The following is a 16,022-nucleotide window of genomic DNA, read 5'->3' as shown; positions in this document are numbered from 1 at the left end:
CCAGGGTTCTTCCATGTATACAACCTTCTTTCATGATTCTTAAACCAAGTGTTAGTTATGATTATGTTGTGCTCTGTGCAAAATTCTACCAGGCGGCTCCCTCTTTCATTTCTGTCCCCCAATCCATATTCACCTACTATGTTTCCTTCTCTCCCTTTTCCTACACTCGAATTCCAGTCACCCATGACTATTACATTTTCGTCTCCCTTCACAATCTGAATAATTTCTTTTATTTCATCATACATTTCTTCAATTTCTTCGTCATCTGCAGAGCTAGTTGGCATATAAACTTGTACTACTGTAGTAGGTGTGGGCTTCGTATCTATCTTGGCCACAATAATGCGTTCACTATGCTGTTTGTAGTAGCTTACCCGCATTCCTATTTTCCTATTCATTATTAAACCTACTCCTGCATTACCCCTATTTGATGTTGTGTTTATAACCCTGTAGTCACCTGACCAGAAGTCTTGTTCCTCCTGCCACCGAACTTCACTAATTCCCACTATATCTAACTTCAACCTATCCATTTCCCTTTTTAAATTTTCTAACCTTCCTGCCCGATTAAGGGATCTGACATTCCACGCTCCGATCCGTAGAACGCCAGTTTTCTGAAAATTAAGATTGTAGTGAAAATGAAATGAATGTGGGCGTATAGATGGTCAATGTTCAAAGGAAATACTTTGCTGGATTCCAAGAAATGAGAAAACGTGATCTAATGGAAGAAAGGCAGCATGAGCAGTAGGAATATACATCGTTGAAGACCATAACGTACAAAAATTACAGAGAAGACATTGGTCAGCCGTATATGTCAAATGGCAGATGATGACGGTGACGATGACGATGAGGATGACGATGACGATGAAACTGACGACGGTGACAACGACTATGACTACGATGTTCGTTAGACACAACGTAAGGAGCAGTGAGTTCTGATACACACATAACCAGTGCAGTCAGGTATTCCTCCGACTGCAGAGAGGATTGTAAGTGAAATTTCTCACTCATCTACACAAGAAAAAGCAATATAATTCAAAGATTTTGGCGAGAAACGAAGTCATACACCTCCAAATGTCCACTTTTCTCAAACTTGTCTCGACATGGTGTCCTACGGGAACTACATATTGTTCTGACACGTCACAGTGTTGAAATTACGTATCTTTACAAACGCAAATTCAACACTAATGTTCAATGGATCATCTCCCGAGAGATCTATCAGCACGTCTTAGGTACCTCTGGCTAATTTAGTCAGAGGGCATGATATACGACCCAATCCAACAGGCATTGGTGAGAAATTGCAGTGTTAGGTGATTGTGTCACGTTAAGCATTATGCGGCTATATTACAAAACAGGATTAACTACTCTGAGAACATGAATCAACAATGCGAGCCGGCCGTAGTGGCCATGCGGTTCTAGGCGCTACAGTCTGGATCCGAGCGACCGCTACGGTCGCAGGTTCGAATCCTGCCTCGGGCATGGATGTGTGTGATGTCCTTAGGTTAGTTAGGTTTAATTACTTCTAAGTTCTAGGCGACTGATGACCTCAGAAGTTATGTCGCATAGTGCTCAGAGCCATTTGAACCATTTGAACAATGCGAAACTTAAAAAGTGAGTCGATGTTTTCTATGTAACACACAAAACATTTTCTAGCCCAAATTTCCTATGGAACATTACATAGTGAATCTCATCTGCCATATCTATAGAGCTTATAGAGCTGTGTAACATCATGTGCGTATGACATCTTCGCAGTTTTACCATGGTTGATCTACACTCCTGGAAATGGAAAAAAGAACACATTGACACCGGTGTGTCAGACCCACCATACTTGCTCCGGACACTGCGAGAGGGCTGTACAAGCAATGATCACACGCACGGCACAGCGGACACACCAGGAACAGCGGTGTTGGCCGTCGAATGGCGCTACCTGCGCAGCATTTGTGCACCGCCGCCGTCAGTGTCAGCCAGTTTGCCGTGGCATACGGAGCTCCTTCGCAGTCTTTAACACTGGTAGCATGCCGCGACAGCGTGGACGTGAACCGTATGTGCAGTTGACGGACTTTGAGCGAGGGCGTATAGTGGGCATGCGGGAGGCCGGGTGGACGTACCGCCGAATTGCTCAACACGTGGGGCGTGAGGTCTCCACAGTACATCGATGTTGTCGCCAGTGGTCGGCGGAAGGTGCACGTGCCCGTCGACCTGGGACCGGACCGCAGCGACGCACGGATGCACGCCACGACCGTAGGATCCTACGCAGTGCCGTAGGGGACCGCACCGCCACTTCCCAGCAAATTAGGGACACTGTTGCTCCTGGGGTATCGGCGAGGACCATTCGCAACCGTCTCCATGAAGCTGGGCTACGGTCCCGCACACCGTTAGGCCGTCTTCCGCTCACGCCCCAACATCGTGCAGCCCGCCTCCAGTGGTGTCGCGACAGGCGTGAATGGAGGGACGAATGGAGACGTGTCGTCTTCAGCGATGAGAGTCGCTTCTGCCTTGGTGCCAATGATGGTCGTATGCGTGTTTGGCGCCGTGCAGGTGAGCGCCACAATCAGGACTGCATACGACCGAGGCACACAGGGCCAACACCCGGCATCATGGTGTGGGGAGCGATCTCCTACACTGGCCGTACACCACTGGTGATCGTCGAGGGGACACTGAATAGTGCACGGTACATCCAAACCGTCATCGAACCCATCGTTCTACCATTCCTAGACCGGCAAGGGAACTTGCTGTTCCAACAGGACAATGCACGTCTGCATGTATCCCGTGCCACCCAACGTGCTCTAGAAGGTGTAAGTCAACTACCCTGGCCAGCAAGATCTCCGGATCTGTCCCCCATTGAGCATGTTTGGGACTGGATGAAGCGTCGTCTCACGCGGTCTGCACGTCCAGCACGAACGCTGGTCCAACTGAGGCGCCAGGTGGAAATGGCATGGCAAGCCGTTCCACAGGACTACATCCAGCATCTCTACGATCGTCTTCATGGGATAATAGCAGCCTGCATTGCTGCGAAAGGTGGATATACACTGTACTAGTACCGACATTGTGCATGCTCTGTTGCCTGTGTCTATGTGCCTTTGGTTCTGTCAGTGTGATCATGTGATGTATCTGACCCCAGGAATGTGTCAATAAAGTTTCCCCTTCCTGGGACAATGAATTCACGGTGTTCTTATTTCAATTTCCAGGAGTGTATTTTACTTCCATTCGAAGCCGAATTGTGTGATCATTTCGTATTTACTGTTTCAAAAGGATGATGTATCTGTTTCTGAGAGGGCTGATGAGTGCATTCAGTTATCAGGTGAGCGCTCTCACCATGTAAAAAATTGTTGAAATTTTGTACATTGTTTTGACCACAAAATAGATTAAATAACTCTCACTTGCATTCATCTTACGCCTTCGTCTCGTAATAAAATTCTGTGACATCTGTCTCTCATCTCATGTAGAACGTCAATTTATGGATTTTCTATGAAGTTTTGTGACTGATGCATTGTGACTGTATACCTACGAATATTTAGTGATTAGAAAGGTGAATACAGACGATCAGTTTTCATAGACTTGATCTTCCAGAAAAATTTTCTGCGCTCTTTACAAATTTCGTAGTTCTAAGCCAACTGTTCCATAAGTATGCTGCGACAGTCTCGTATGGAGCAGGCTGAACATAGGGATTTAAACATTCTTACAGACAATGTGCTTGTTCAGTGTAGCTTCATCCTGTGTTCTGTCTTTTCTTCAAATCTCGGTCGGTGTATGACACTTGGAGGAACGAGTGTTCAACTACGTCGAACATTTTTGTGCATTGTCCGGTGATTAACACGAAATGTCTTTTATTCGGTAATATTTCGTTACCACGAATATCTTCACCAGAAGTATTACATTGCGCACGAGCGTCACGCTTATTCTAGGACTGGCAAAGTTCATAAATCACTCGTGGAACGAACAACTCGTAACGAAGGCTGATAAACTGCCAAGTCCCACCAGAATTAGATTTAACAGCGTGGTTTAGTGACGCCACGAAAAACAGGCACAGCGCTGCCTCGTGTAAGTATTCGAATATCAAAAGAGATCTGAGAAGAGAGGGATATTGACTTAATTCGTACCTAATAATTCTTGAATTAATGATAATGTATAATTTTTGCGTTGTCATAATGTCACGTTTCCTAGAACTGGAGAACTGATGTGACCTTTTCTTTGGTTTAATTTTTACCTTGTCTTATATTTCGTAGTATTCGAAATAAAGCTAGGTATAAGACAGAAATTAACTGTAGTTTCGTGGAAATATGTCGTTACACGTTAGTACTAACTGGAAAATGATCTCTTGTAAAATCTTGAGACAGAAACAGTACATTACCTGCAGTACTGGTAGCAGGCAGTAAATAGGATGATTCAAAGCGGCGTGCTATGGACGGAGTATGTACCACATATTGGGTTTGAAAATTCTGAGCCAGTAAAAACTTATTGATTTGCTGAATGTAATGCCACGAACATTGTTAGGAGACAATATATATGTGCCAAGAGGGCGTCGACTAGGCCAACTCAAGCAGTAAACGTATTTTTAGCGAGATCGTATTGTGGGGGTATGTTATGCTGCATGTCACTGCTGAACACGAGAAGTTTTTTAGGAGGCGCAGGTTTCGGGCCGCTTTAGTCAGAGCCTCCAAGTAGCACCGTTTGAATAGGGAGCTTAAGAATTTCAAACGTGCAGGCCACGAAGATGCCGCGTACTCTTGTGAGCGTTATCAGCACCTGACATAGCTTGAAAGGGGCATCGCTGTGGGTCTCCATTTGGTTGACAGATCGAACAGTGCAGTATTTAGATTTTTTGAGGCACTTGGATGTGACAGTGGCCCGATGATGGGCAATGTAACTTGAGGTCAGGCAGAAGCGTCGTCAAGGTTCCATTCGGCAAGTTGACCAGCACAAGGGAGGATCGCGGTACTGTGCACCAAACAGATAGTAAGCCCTTCACATGTCCGGCCCCGGTAGCTGAGTGGTCAGCGCGACGGAATGTCAGTCCTAAGGTCCCGGGTTCGATTCCCGGCTGGGTCGGAGATTTTCCCCGCTCAGGGACTGGGTGTTGTGTTGTCCTAATCATCATCATTTCATCCTCATCGACGCGCAGGTCGCCTAAGTGGCGTCAACTCGAAAGGCCTGCACCATGCGAACGGTCTGCCCGACGGGAGGCCTTAGCCACACGACATTTCATTTCATTTCAGCCCTTCACATCTATGCCTGCCATCGGAGAACAAGTAATGGACCCCTTGCAATACTCGGTTTCACCGCGACACCATTGGTCGGAGGCTGGCAGCAGCTGCATAAGGAAATCACCATCCCGAACGCAGGCTGCCGTTAAGACCACAACAACAACAGCTGCATTTGGAATTGTACCGTGACAGACAAACATGGGCTGCTGCTGAATGTGCTCAGAGATGAATCATGAGGTCTGAGTTATCTCCCAATCCCCACGAATATCTTAGGCAGGTGTGGCCGCAACCTGGGGAGAATGGCATTCAACAGCAGTGCTCGTTCCCTCATGACACGTACCTCTGTGAACTGCCTACGAGATACTGAGGTACTCCTGTGGACAGCAAGATCCTCAGATCCGTCCCTGATAGAACATTAGAACATGTGTAGGATCAGGTTGGAAATCAACTTCGCCCCAGTGCCATTGTCAAAAATATCAATGACTGGTTACAACAGTTGTGGGCCAGCTAATTTCAGGAGAGGATACAGCGGCTTTATGTCACCCTTCCCGACCGAACCAATGCATTGATTCAGGACAGAGGTGGTGCAAAGTCATATTGATAAGTGGGCTTTCTTCGCCGATTTATTTGTAAATTTGACTCTGTTTTGCAATCGCTGTAGTAACACCACATACACTTTGAACTCGCAAAGTTTCAGTTCGTCTCCTCCTCCATTCCGGAAGGCAGTGTATTTTCACGAACAGTACATATAAGAATAGCGACCAGAGTGTTATCGAAACATACGTAAACACGGAGATGCAGGTATCATATTTCTGATTTTAAGAGAAACAATTCGGTTTCTAGTTCCTGGATAGAGTTCAACGTGAGTGTTTCTGCTCTTGGTTCTTAATAAGGAGCTGGATGATGTGATCACTGTGGTTTTTGACAGTGGACTACTGCAGCACCTATACACCAAAAATTGTGTAATATGTTTGCATGCTGCCCGTGTCAAATGAGTATACCATTCCATTCCGGAAGGTTATTATTAGTTCACTGAAGCTACACTTTCGCACCTCGACAGGAAACCAGGGGGAAACGTATGAATACAACACAGCAGTTTCTGTCTTGAAAATAGATACGCCTCTGCAAGTGCTTTATGTCTTAACACATACGTTTCAAGTGAATATTTAGCTCTCTGCCGAATAATATCTTACTTATCACTATTGCGCATCAGTTGTCATAAGTACCTACTACATGGGGCTTGTACCTTCAGTGACTTTTACATCAGTAGACTTCAGATTTGTTAACTTTCAAAAATCGTGAGTGCAGAAATGCAGAATTTTACAGATAAATGAGTTGATAGGTAATAGAATACACAAATCTCCACGTTGTAAAGTAACTTCTATTTGGTTTTAGCCTTTGTAATTGAGGTACTTCCATTGAAAGTTATGGTCGGTATGTGAAACGTCGCCAAGCATTGTGGAAACTGTGGAATATATCAGGCTATGACACGCAGCGCAACTACGCGCATCATACCTATGGTGCGAAGCAAGAGAGAACACCGGAAGTATCATCAAAGAGAAGATGAGACGTATGGACGTAATATTTACGTACGAGAGAGGTGTGCACAATGAGACTGGAGCCGGCAATGCAGTCAGCGAAAGTCGCCTCAGCGCGTCCTACTACAGATTGTTGAGTATTAAGAGGAACTCATACGTCTGGTGTTTCTTGAGGGAACGTTCAGCAGTGTAGAATATATCCCGAGCAACATGTACCTTATTCTGATGATACTCCTATTACTTCAAGCTGATAAACAAGGACAATGCCTGCGAAATTCAACGTGCTTTCCAAGGTGGCCAGGACAATCTGAACGGCGCCATTGAGAAAGAGTGGGATGTGATTACGGCGTATAGTCCAGTCTGCATTAACAGCAATACTCTTTGACCGATGTCTTACACCTCTGTGATGAATTATTGGCTCAACTGCAGGCATTCATTGTAGCTAGATCAGAGTCAACAGTAACCAAGATCACATTTTTGTAGGTTACTGGCGCTAGTATTATGATACTATACCTTGTACGATCCGTTTAATACGTCATATAGGGTGATTATTATCTAATAGCGTATTTTGGCGTAAAGTTTATGATCTATGTTGTAACCCAGTCCAGAAAAATTATAGAACAGCAACGAAGACCATTGCTTCACTTGTTAATAACTAAAGTAATGCTGGGTACCGCTTTTTATTGGCAATGCCAGATTTAGTAAAGAGGGAATGCGGGATCACGACTGAGTAGAGCACAGAATGCTAACGCCTATGTGCAAGAAGTGACGACGATACTCTCACTTCAGTATATCCGCAACTTCGAAATGTTGTATACTGTGTGACTGTTCCTTTCGTATTAACATAATCATCAGCATAATGTTCTTTTTACAATGTTCAAACTAAACACGCTGGTCTCCCCAGGTTCCCCTGCAGGTAGGTCGATGTCTCTAAACTTTTATTTCGAATTGTCTCAGCAAGAGGACACACATATACAAGAATTATACAATCACTTCAGCATTATCTATACTCACAAAAAGTAGTTTTCTCACCACACAGTGTACATTTAATTACTGCCATAAGTTTTATTTACTTATGTCCCTTGAAAATCCATTAATGGAGTGAATAAATCCCATTTCAGTGAACTCTACTCATGAAGCTATTCAAGCTAGTCTTTTCTAAATTGTTCATATCAACCTGTGTAATAAAAGACGCTCCGGAATAGTCGCGTGCGTTAGCACGCCGCTTCCGACTTCGGGGAGGCCCTCAGCGGCCCCGGATTGAATCCGCAAGGGGGCTGAACGACAAGGGTGTGCCAACTAGTCTGTGTTTGCTCTTTAGGTAGTATCCAACATGTGAGTAGGCTGGTATCCAAGTTCCACCTCAGTTACACGATTCGCAAGAATTTCGAAAGCCTCACACTTTCACATCCGATACCACTAAACGTAGAGAGAGAGGATACACAAGTTCCGCCTCGGAGAAAGGAGAGAACGGGGATGGGGAGGGTTTAGACGGGGTGGCGGGAAAGGCGTCCGGGGCCACCCTCTACCACTGTCATTGCCAAATAAAGATTGACACGCAGACCTCGTGAAGATTCGGGATAAGGCCAACGGGAAAAGAAGAATATGGCCAGCTGCTAATCATCGAAGAGAAAGCCCGTAACAGACAAAAAAATTAAAACTCATAACATCATATAGTCCCATGAGAATTATTCACGCGTACAGGACGCGATCCTGTCTCAGTCTCACCTAAGCAAACGTTGTGGACCTCTGTACCGCTCCCCTTATAGTCCTTGAACAATATGCGGTCTATTTTGTTTCTCACATCCTATCCAAAATATACTATTGGCCATTAAAATTGCTACACCACGAAGATGACGTGCTACAGACGCGAAATTTAACCTTCAAGAAGAAGATGCTGAGATATGCTAATGATTAGCTTTTCAGAGCATTCACGCAAGGTTGGCGTCGATGGCGACACCTACAATGTGCTGACATGAGGAAAGTTTCCAACCGATTTCTCATACACAAACAGCAGTTGACCGGCGTTGCCTGGTGAAACGTTGTTGTGATGCCTCGCGTAAGGAGGAGAAATGCGTACCATAACGTTTCCGACTTTGATAAAGGTCGGATTGTAGCCTACCGCGATTGCGGTTTATCGTATCGCGATATTGCTGCTCGCGTTGGTCGAGATCCAATGACTGTTAGCAGAATATGGAATCGGATGGTTCAGGAGGGTAATACGGAACGCCGTGCTGGATCCCAACGGCCTCGTATTACTAGCAGTCGAGATGACAGGCATCTTACCCGCGTGGCTGTAACGGATCGTGCAGCCACGTCTCGATCCCTGAGTCAACAGATGGGGCCGTTTGCAAGACAACAACCATCTGCACGAACAGTTCGACGACGTTTGCAGCAGCGTGGACTATCAGCTCGGTTACCCTGGACGCTGCGTCACAGACAGGTACTCAACGACGAACATGGCTGCACAAATGTCAAAACCTCATTTTTGCGGGTGATTCCAGGTTCTGTTTACAGCATCATGATGGTCGCATCCGTGTTTGGCGACATCGCGGTGAATGCACATTGGAAGCGTGTATTCGTCATCGCCATGTTGGTATGGGGTGCCATTGGTTACACATCTCGGTCACCTCATGTTCGCATTGACGGCACTTTGAACAGTGGACGTTACATTTCAGATGTGTTACGACTCGTGGCCCTATCCTTCATTCGATCCCTGCGAAACCCTACATTTGAGCAGGATAATGCACGACCGCATGTTGCAGGCCCTGTACGGGCCTTTCTGGATACAGAAAATGTTCGGCTGCTGCCCTGGCCAGCACATTCTCCAGATCTCTCACCAATTGAAATGGCGGCCGAGCAACTGGCTCGTCACAATACGCCAGTCACTACTCTTGATGAACTGTGGTATCGTGTTGAAGTAGCATGGGTAGCTGTACCTGTATACGCCATCCAGGCACTGTTTGACTCAATGCCCAGGCATATCAAGGCCGTTATTACAGCCAGAGGTGGTTGTTCTGGGTAGTGATTTCTCAGGATCTATGAATCCGAATTGCGTGAAAATGTAATCACATGTCAGTTCTAGTATAATATATTTGTCCAATGAATACCCGTTTATCATCTGCATTTCTTCTTGGTGTAGCAATTTTAATGGCCAGTAGTGTACCTTCTGGCCACACGCATCCTATATCAGCTCCTCACATCAGTTCAAGTACGTGGAATAAATTCGGCTGTATTACATATTTATGAAACTGAATCCCAGCACGTCACTGCTTTCTTCGTCCTTGTTATCGCGCTTCTGTTTGCACATCCCATCTTTCCTCCTTTTCCAGTCTCTTCAATCCTCTTCTTGGGTAATTTTGACAGTCTTCGAGAAGCAGATCATGACATTATCCTTAATGTCTACCCATGCTAATAGTCGTAACCTACACTAACTATCCTTTCGTAAATGGGAGCCCAAACCCATCTTTCTCCGCCCTAAACTGAATCGTACACAACTCCAGAGTCCCATGTTAGATCTATTAGACTCTCCCCCTTACACATTCAATGTCATTTTTTATAATATTATTTTCAGTTTTATACTCGTCTAGGTCCATAACCTATAGTAACAGGACAAATCATCATATACACCCACAGTGATTACAGAACCATGCACATAATTAACATCATGATATCACTTTTTCATCAAATAAGTGTTTATGTTTGTCTTTAAAATATATTTCTCGATGACTGAACGGCGTAATCCAAGAGCTGAAAAAAGGTCTCTGGAATGTCCGTTGGAACACTATGTAAAGCTCTATAGAAGTGTCAAATGCTATATGAGTCTCCACTACAGCTCTGCAAGATCTTACTATTCTAAATCGTATCTGCTCTTTCATAATTATATCTTTGGTTCAAATGGATCAAATGGCTCTGAGCACTATGGGACTTAACATCGATGATCATCAGTCCCCTAGAACTTAGAACTACTTAAACCTAGCTAACCTAAGGGCATCACACAACACCCAGTCATCACGAGGTGATTATATCTTTATTACGCTATTCAATCTCTTCTTCATTTAAAAAAAATTGCAACATACAATCCATAACCAGTATCTAAAAGACTTAATCTCTATAGTTCACTGGACCTTGTTTATTAAAAACATGTAGCTCAATTGCTTTGTTCAGGCTTTGAGAAACTTTCGAGAGCTACAAAACATGTTCAACAGGGGCAAAGGTGTACTATAAAGTAGGCATTACTGTACTATAGTTTAAACGTTCCACAGTATCGCATTTGCATAATATTTTGGAAAGAAGTGATTCTAATACTGTGTGCATGCGGTAGCATAATACGGCAACAGCTGAACTGGTTGACTTACCTGCCGCCGGACATAGTCGACCAGGCCGTCCATGCACGGCTCCATGCAGAACGAGTGCTGACATGGCAGTAGTTTCGGGTTACGGTATCGGTCCAGGCAAATGGCGCATGTAAGCAGCTGTTCGAACTGCTCCATGCTGAAACAAAGGAAAAATGAGATAGTAATCTTAGGCCAGAAAACATGCAGAAAGTTGTAGATAAAAATTATTGAAACGAGTATCAGGTCGAAATAGGTGCCTATGCCGTACTGTTATAATAACTCCTAGCAAAATGTTAGACCATAAAAATAAGGAAATCATTGTTACTAAATCAGAAATACAATGTCGGTAGGCATGCGACAACATGCGCTACTTAATATATTCCAAAACGCCGCGCACAAAAACAGGATTCTTCCGGAGATCAAACCTCGGGTTCTATTGGTAATAGAAAACTAGGGTAAAGTGTTTTGGGAAGCACTTGGGCTAAGGACCATTTGTATACCCCAAAGAACGATCTTCTTAGTGTCACTATCCTAAGTACAGAGTCAAAATGTGAATATTAACACACTTGCTCCTGCATACGAAAATTGAGCAATTCGACTGTTCCTTTTTTGCAATTGATGTGGTCTACAGTGGGCTGTGAAGGGATTATGGACTCACCATTATTTCACTGGTCGTTCCTTAGAAAACCCCAAAAAAGTACTTTTACCATTTTTTTTCGTACCAAAACCGAGGCGCGAATTCCAAGATTTCTATGTCCAGCAAATGGCTGAGATATTTACGATATATTTCTAAGAAACCGACCTCGAACAATTTTGATAATGTCCTTGTCGTCTTTATTCATTACCGAGATACAGAAGTTCAAATTTACCCTACTTCTATAGCTAAAATACGCATGTAAAATCTGATATGAGACAAAATCTAAATAATAAGTAACCGTAAACAATTGCTCAAATTTTGATGGTGTATTCTCTAGGCATTCATCTACAAGTGTCATTTTCCCGTTTTCAGAAATCCTTATTAACTTGTGGACGGTTCATTAGAAAACCCAAAAAAATGCCTTTAACATTATTTGTACCAAAACCGAGCCACGGGTTCCAAGACCACTATGCACAGCAAATGGCTGAAATTTTTGTGATATATTATTAAGATCACGATCTTGAACAAACTTGAAAGTTTCCTTGATTTTTTATCCTTTTCCGAAATATGGAGATTTAAAGTTACGCTAGATCTATACGTAAAATACGCACGTAAAACCCGGTGCGAGGAGAAAACCTAATTTATAAAGTGACGTATCACGGAGAAATATACTGTAAAGTGTCTTCCTTATCATCAGAAGGGTTCTGGAAACCTTATGTTGAAGTACTGAAGCACATACAGTCTTTCTGTGCATTTAAAATATGGTCTAAGTTGTAAAGTTAGTTTTGTGTTATTTAAGTTTGACGTAAGTAAACTGTCAAAATTTTACTGACTCATAAAGTTCTTTTCATATGAGCAACATGCCCTGCTGTGGCAAGGAAAAGAAAGGAACTAGCGGAAAAATACTTCTACCAGAGAACAAAAAAGGCGAATATGCTCCTCTTTAACAGACTCTGTCTAAAAAATGGTGTATCAAGTGCCTCGTTCTACGTTCCTCAGCACCTCTGAAAATTTTCTAAAAAATGTTAGCATGTAAACATATTCGCGCTTTCTTATTCTGAGAGAAAAAGAGACAGTGTCGGTAGGACTGGAAGGTAGTAGACAGTGGTTGTGGTGTAAAAAGAGCGAAGGAGACAATGGCAGCATGAGAGAATGAAAGGGTGACAGTGGCAATGGAACATAGTTGACAGTGACACAACAGTGCTAGGAAAAATGAAGGAGACGGTCCAAGTGGGAGAGGAATAAGGAAACGGAGAAAGTGGAAGTGGGTGAGAGTTGTTGATAATGAGAGACAGTCTGTGACAATGTCAACGACGAAGAAAGAGATGGAGACAGTGAGAAGAGACAGCAGCAGTAGGGAGGAATGAATGAGATAGTAGCAGTAAGAGAGAGAGCAAGAAGGAGATAGTGACAGTGAGGAGAGACTATAGTAGGACAGAACGGAGGAGACTGTGGCCATGAAGCAGGAGACGGTGGCAGTTAGAGAGACACAAAGAGATGATGACAATGAGATGGGCTGAATGAATGAGTGTGAATGGGCGAGTGGGAGTGGACGGGTACGAGCGACTTACAGCGCTGGAATAATGGGTGTGAGCGAGTTACCGTTAGAGGAGCTTGGGGGAGTGAGAGGTGAGATGCATGTTAAAAAGATTTCGAATATGTTCGCACGCTAAAATTTTTGGAAACATTTTTAATGGTACTGAGGAAGGTAGAATGAGGCAGCTGGTAACCCTCTTTTCAGTCAGAGGCATTTAAACAGGGTCATATTCACCTTTTTTGTGCTCCAGTAGGAGCGTTTTTCCGCTACCTTATCTTTGAATTTACGCGATATAGCATAAAACTTTTCAGTGTCCTTATTTGCTAAACATGGAAATATCAGGCTCTGCAGCGGAACATTCAACACATCAGGTTCCACCCCATACTCTATCTTAGGCAGTTCACATTGCTTGTCAAAGTAATCATAAAGGGCAAATTGCATTTATCGAATACTACTGTATGCCATACACACAAGTGATGCTATGGCTATAAAATACCCAGAAAATATACTAAATGAACAAAGAAAAGGAAAAGGAAGCATAATCTTAAAACTAAAACCATTTGCAGCATAGAAGTCACGTCTCTACTCTACACGACGTGTTAGCATCAGATACGGTTTAGTCGAGAAGTGAAAGCGAGGAATGAATGCGATAGCCTTGCATATGTTCCATTTTGCAGGTTTATGTTTTTATGGTGAAGTATAATGAGTGTCAACATCAGCACGTGTAAAAGAAAGAAAACGGTAATATGAAAACAAAACAAAAATGGAAGTTAGACGGGAATATTTAGTGCTTAGGTTCTGTTTGGTCACTTCTGAAACACATAAACAATTGTAAACAGTCACCTTATTCTATATTAACTACTCGTCTCGGTGGGTTACTTCTCTTTCCTCAAGTGGATTTATTTAAAAATAATGTAAAAGTAATAGTTTATATGTACGATTTTTATGGTCAATCATTGGTTCTGTCTTTGACGGCGGGGACCTACTTTGCTGAACTGTGTTTACATTACAAACTTCGGTTTTCCAGATGTAACTTAAGCAGACATAGTGCAATAGGAGGTGACAAGTGCAGCAGCTATTATTGTGTGGGAAATGCTGACATGGGATGAAACAGGATCATGTTACGTCTGCTATCATCTCTCACTGGTGAGCTACGTACAAGGGATGCACAAAAATATGGAAACATCACAAACGCAACACAGTACCATACCTAAAACAGAGTAGGAAAACCGTTGGCATTCAAAACAGCTTCCAATCATCTCGGAATGGATAAATACAGGCCCTGTATGTTTCTTAAGGGAATCTTATACCATTCTTCCTGCAAAATAATGGCAACTACAGCCAACGGTGATGGAGGTGGATAGAGATCACGCAACCTTCTCTCCAAAGTAGACCACAAATTCTCAATAACAATGGAAATGGAAATGAGCGTTTGGCGTCATCGGCCGGAAGGCCCCTTGCGGGGCAGGTCCGGTCGCCTTGGTCCAGATCTTATTACATTCGACGCCACATTGGGCGACTTGCGCGCCGGATGGGGATGAAATGATGGTGAAGACAACACAACACCCAGTCCCTGAGCGGAGAAAATCCCCGACCGAGCCGGGAATCGAACCCGGGCCCGTAGGACGGCAATCCGTCACTCTGAACACTGAGTTATCGGGGCGGACGCCTGAATAACATCGAGATCCTGTGACTGAGGTGGCCACGAGAGATGTGAAAATCCATCGTCGTGCTCACAAAAACCAATCCTCGACGATCTGACCTGTGTGGACAGGGGCCCTGTCATTTTAGAACATAGCATCGCCACTGGGTAACGCACATAGCACCATGGGATAGACCTGATCAGCCAAGATGGTTACATGAGCCCCAGCAGCAATGCGACCTTGCAGAGTGACCTTGGAATCCATGGAATACCGTTATATTAGCGCCTAAATCATCACCGAGCCATCGCCATGTTTCACTCGAATCTGGACGTTGGAAACACTGTGAAACGAGAGTCATTCGACCAAGTAACGTCATGAACAAACTGAACACACACACGTGTGGTACAAGGGAACTGCATATAAAAGCTCCCTTCCCAAAGAAATAAGATGCCTAACATGTACAATATATGCTCTTACAATTTCGGTACTGGGGACTGAAACATGAATGTTTTAACAATGTATATAACTTTTTTAAGGTGAGTTTGTTTTCTCTTATCGTCATGAAATTACAAGGATAAGCCAACAAGTATCTGCAATCAATTTTTATAGTTTATCACAATAGGGGTTCACAGTTTTTACTGATATATACTGATATACTTTCTCAACATAGTCAGCTTGCTTTTTCGATGCAGTTGGTTTACCGCTCCACAAGGTTTCCTATAAGCTCTGAAAGAAAGACCTTCGATTGCGCAACAAACCATACATGCACAGTTCCTTCCCCTCTTAACCGTAGCTCAGTCTATCGCCTCCTGAATCATCTGTAAGCGGATCATCTCCAGCGACGACTGGTTTCAGAAACGCCTACCTTCATTAGCACTACGGCTCAGAAGGTGACGATATGTTTGGTTTGTAGGGCGCTCAACTGAGCGGTCATCAGGGCCCGTGCAAAGTCCCTTTACAGAGTCCAATTTTTACACAATCCAATCTAGTCACTGTCACGAATGATGATGATGAGGAGGAGGAGGAAATGATGGGGAAAACACAAACACCCAGTCCCCAGGCAGAGAAAACCCCCAACACGGCCGAGAATCGAACCCGGTACCTATGATCCAGAGGCAGCAATGCTAGCCAC

General features: G+C 43.8%; 1 protein-coding gene across 4 annotated transcripts in view; it reads right to left on the bottom strand.

Moving 5' to 3' along the window:
* The window catches only part of LOC124788252 (hornerin), a 299,601-nt gene that overhangs the window by 63,292 nt on the left and 220,287 nt on the right, over positions 1-16,022 (bottom strand). For all 4 annotated transcript variants that reach the window (XM_047255445.1, XM_047255447.1, XM_047255448.1 and 1 more), the window contains one exon: positions 11,095-11,230. In XM_047255445.1, the coding sequence (XP_047111401.1) occupies positions 11,095-11,229 (135 nt within the window). In that variant the 5' untranslated portion in view covers position 11,230. The remainder of the gene's footprint in view (positions 1-11,094; positions 11,231-16,022) is intronic.

This window comes from Schistocerca piceifrons, chromosome 3, assembly GCF_021461385.2.
Source record: "Schistocerca piceifrons isolate TAMUIC-IGC-003096 chromosome 3, iqSchPice1.1, whole genome shotgun sequence".
NCBI lineage: Eukaryota > Metazoa > Arthropoda > Insecta > Orthoptera > Acrididae > Schistocerca > Schistocerca piceifrons.
The sequence above is the reverse complement of the archived record's forward strand: the minus strand, read 5'-3'. Positions and strand labels throughout refer to the sequence as shown.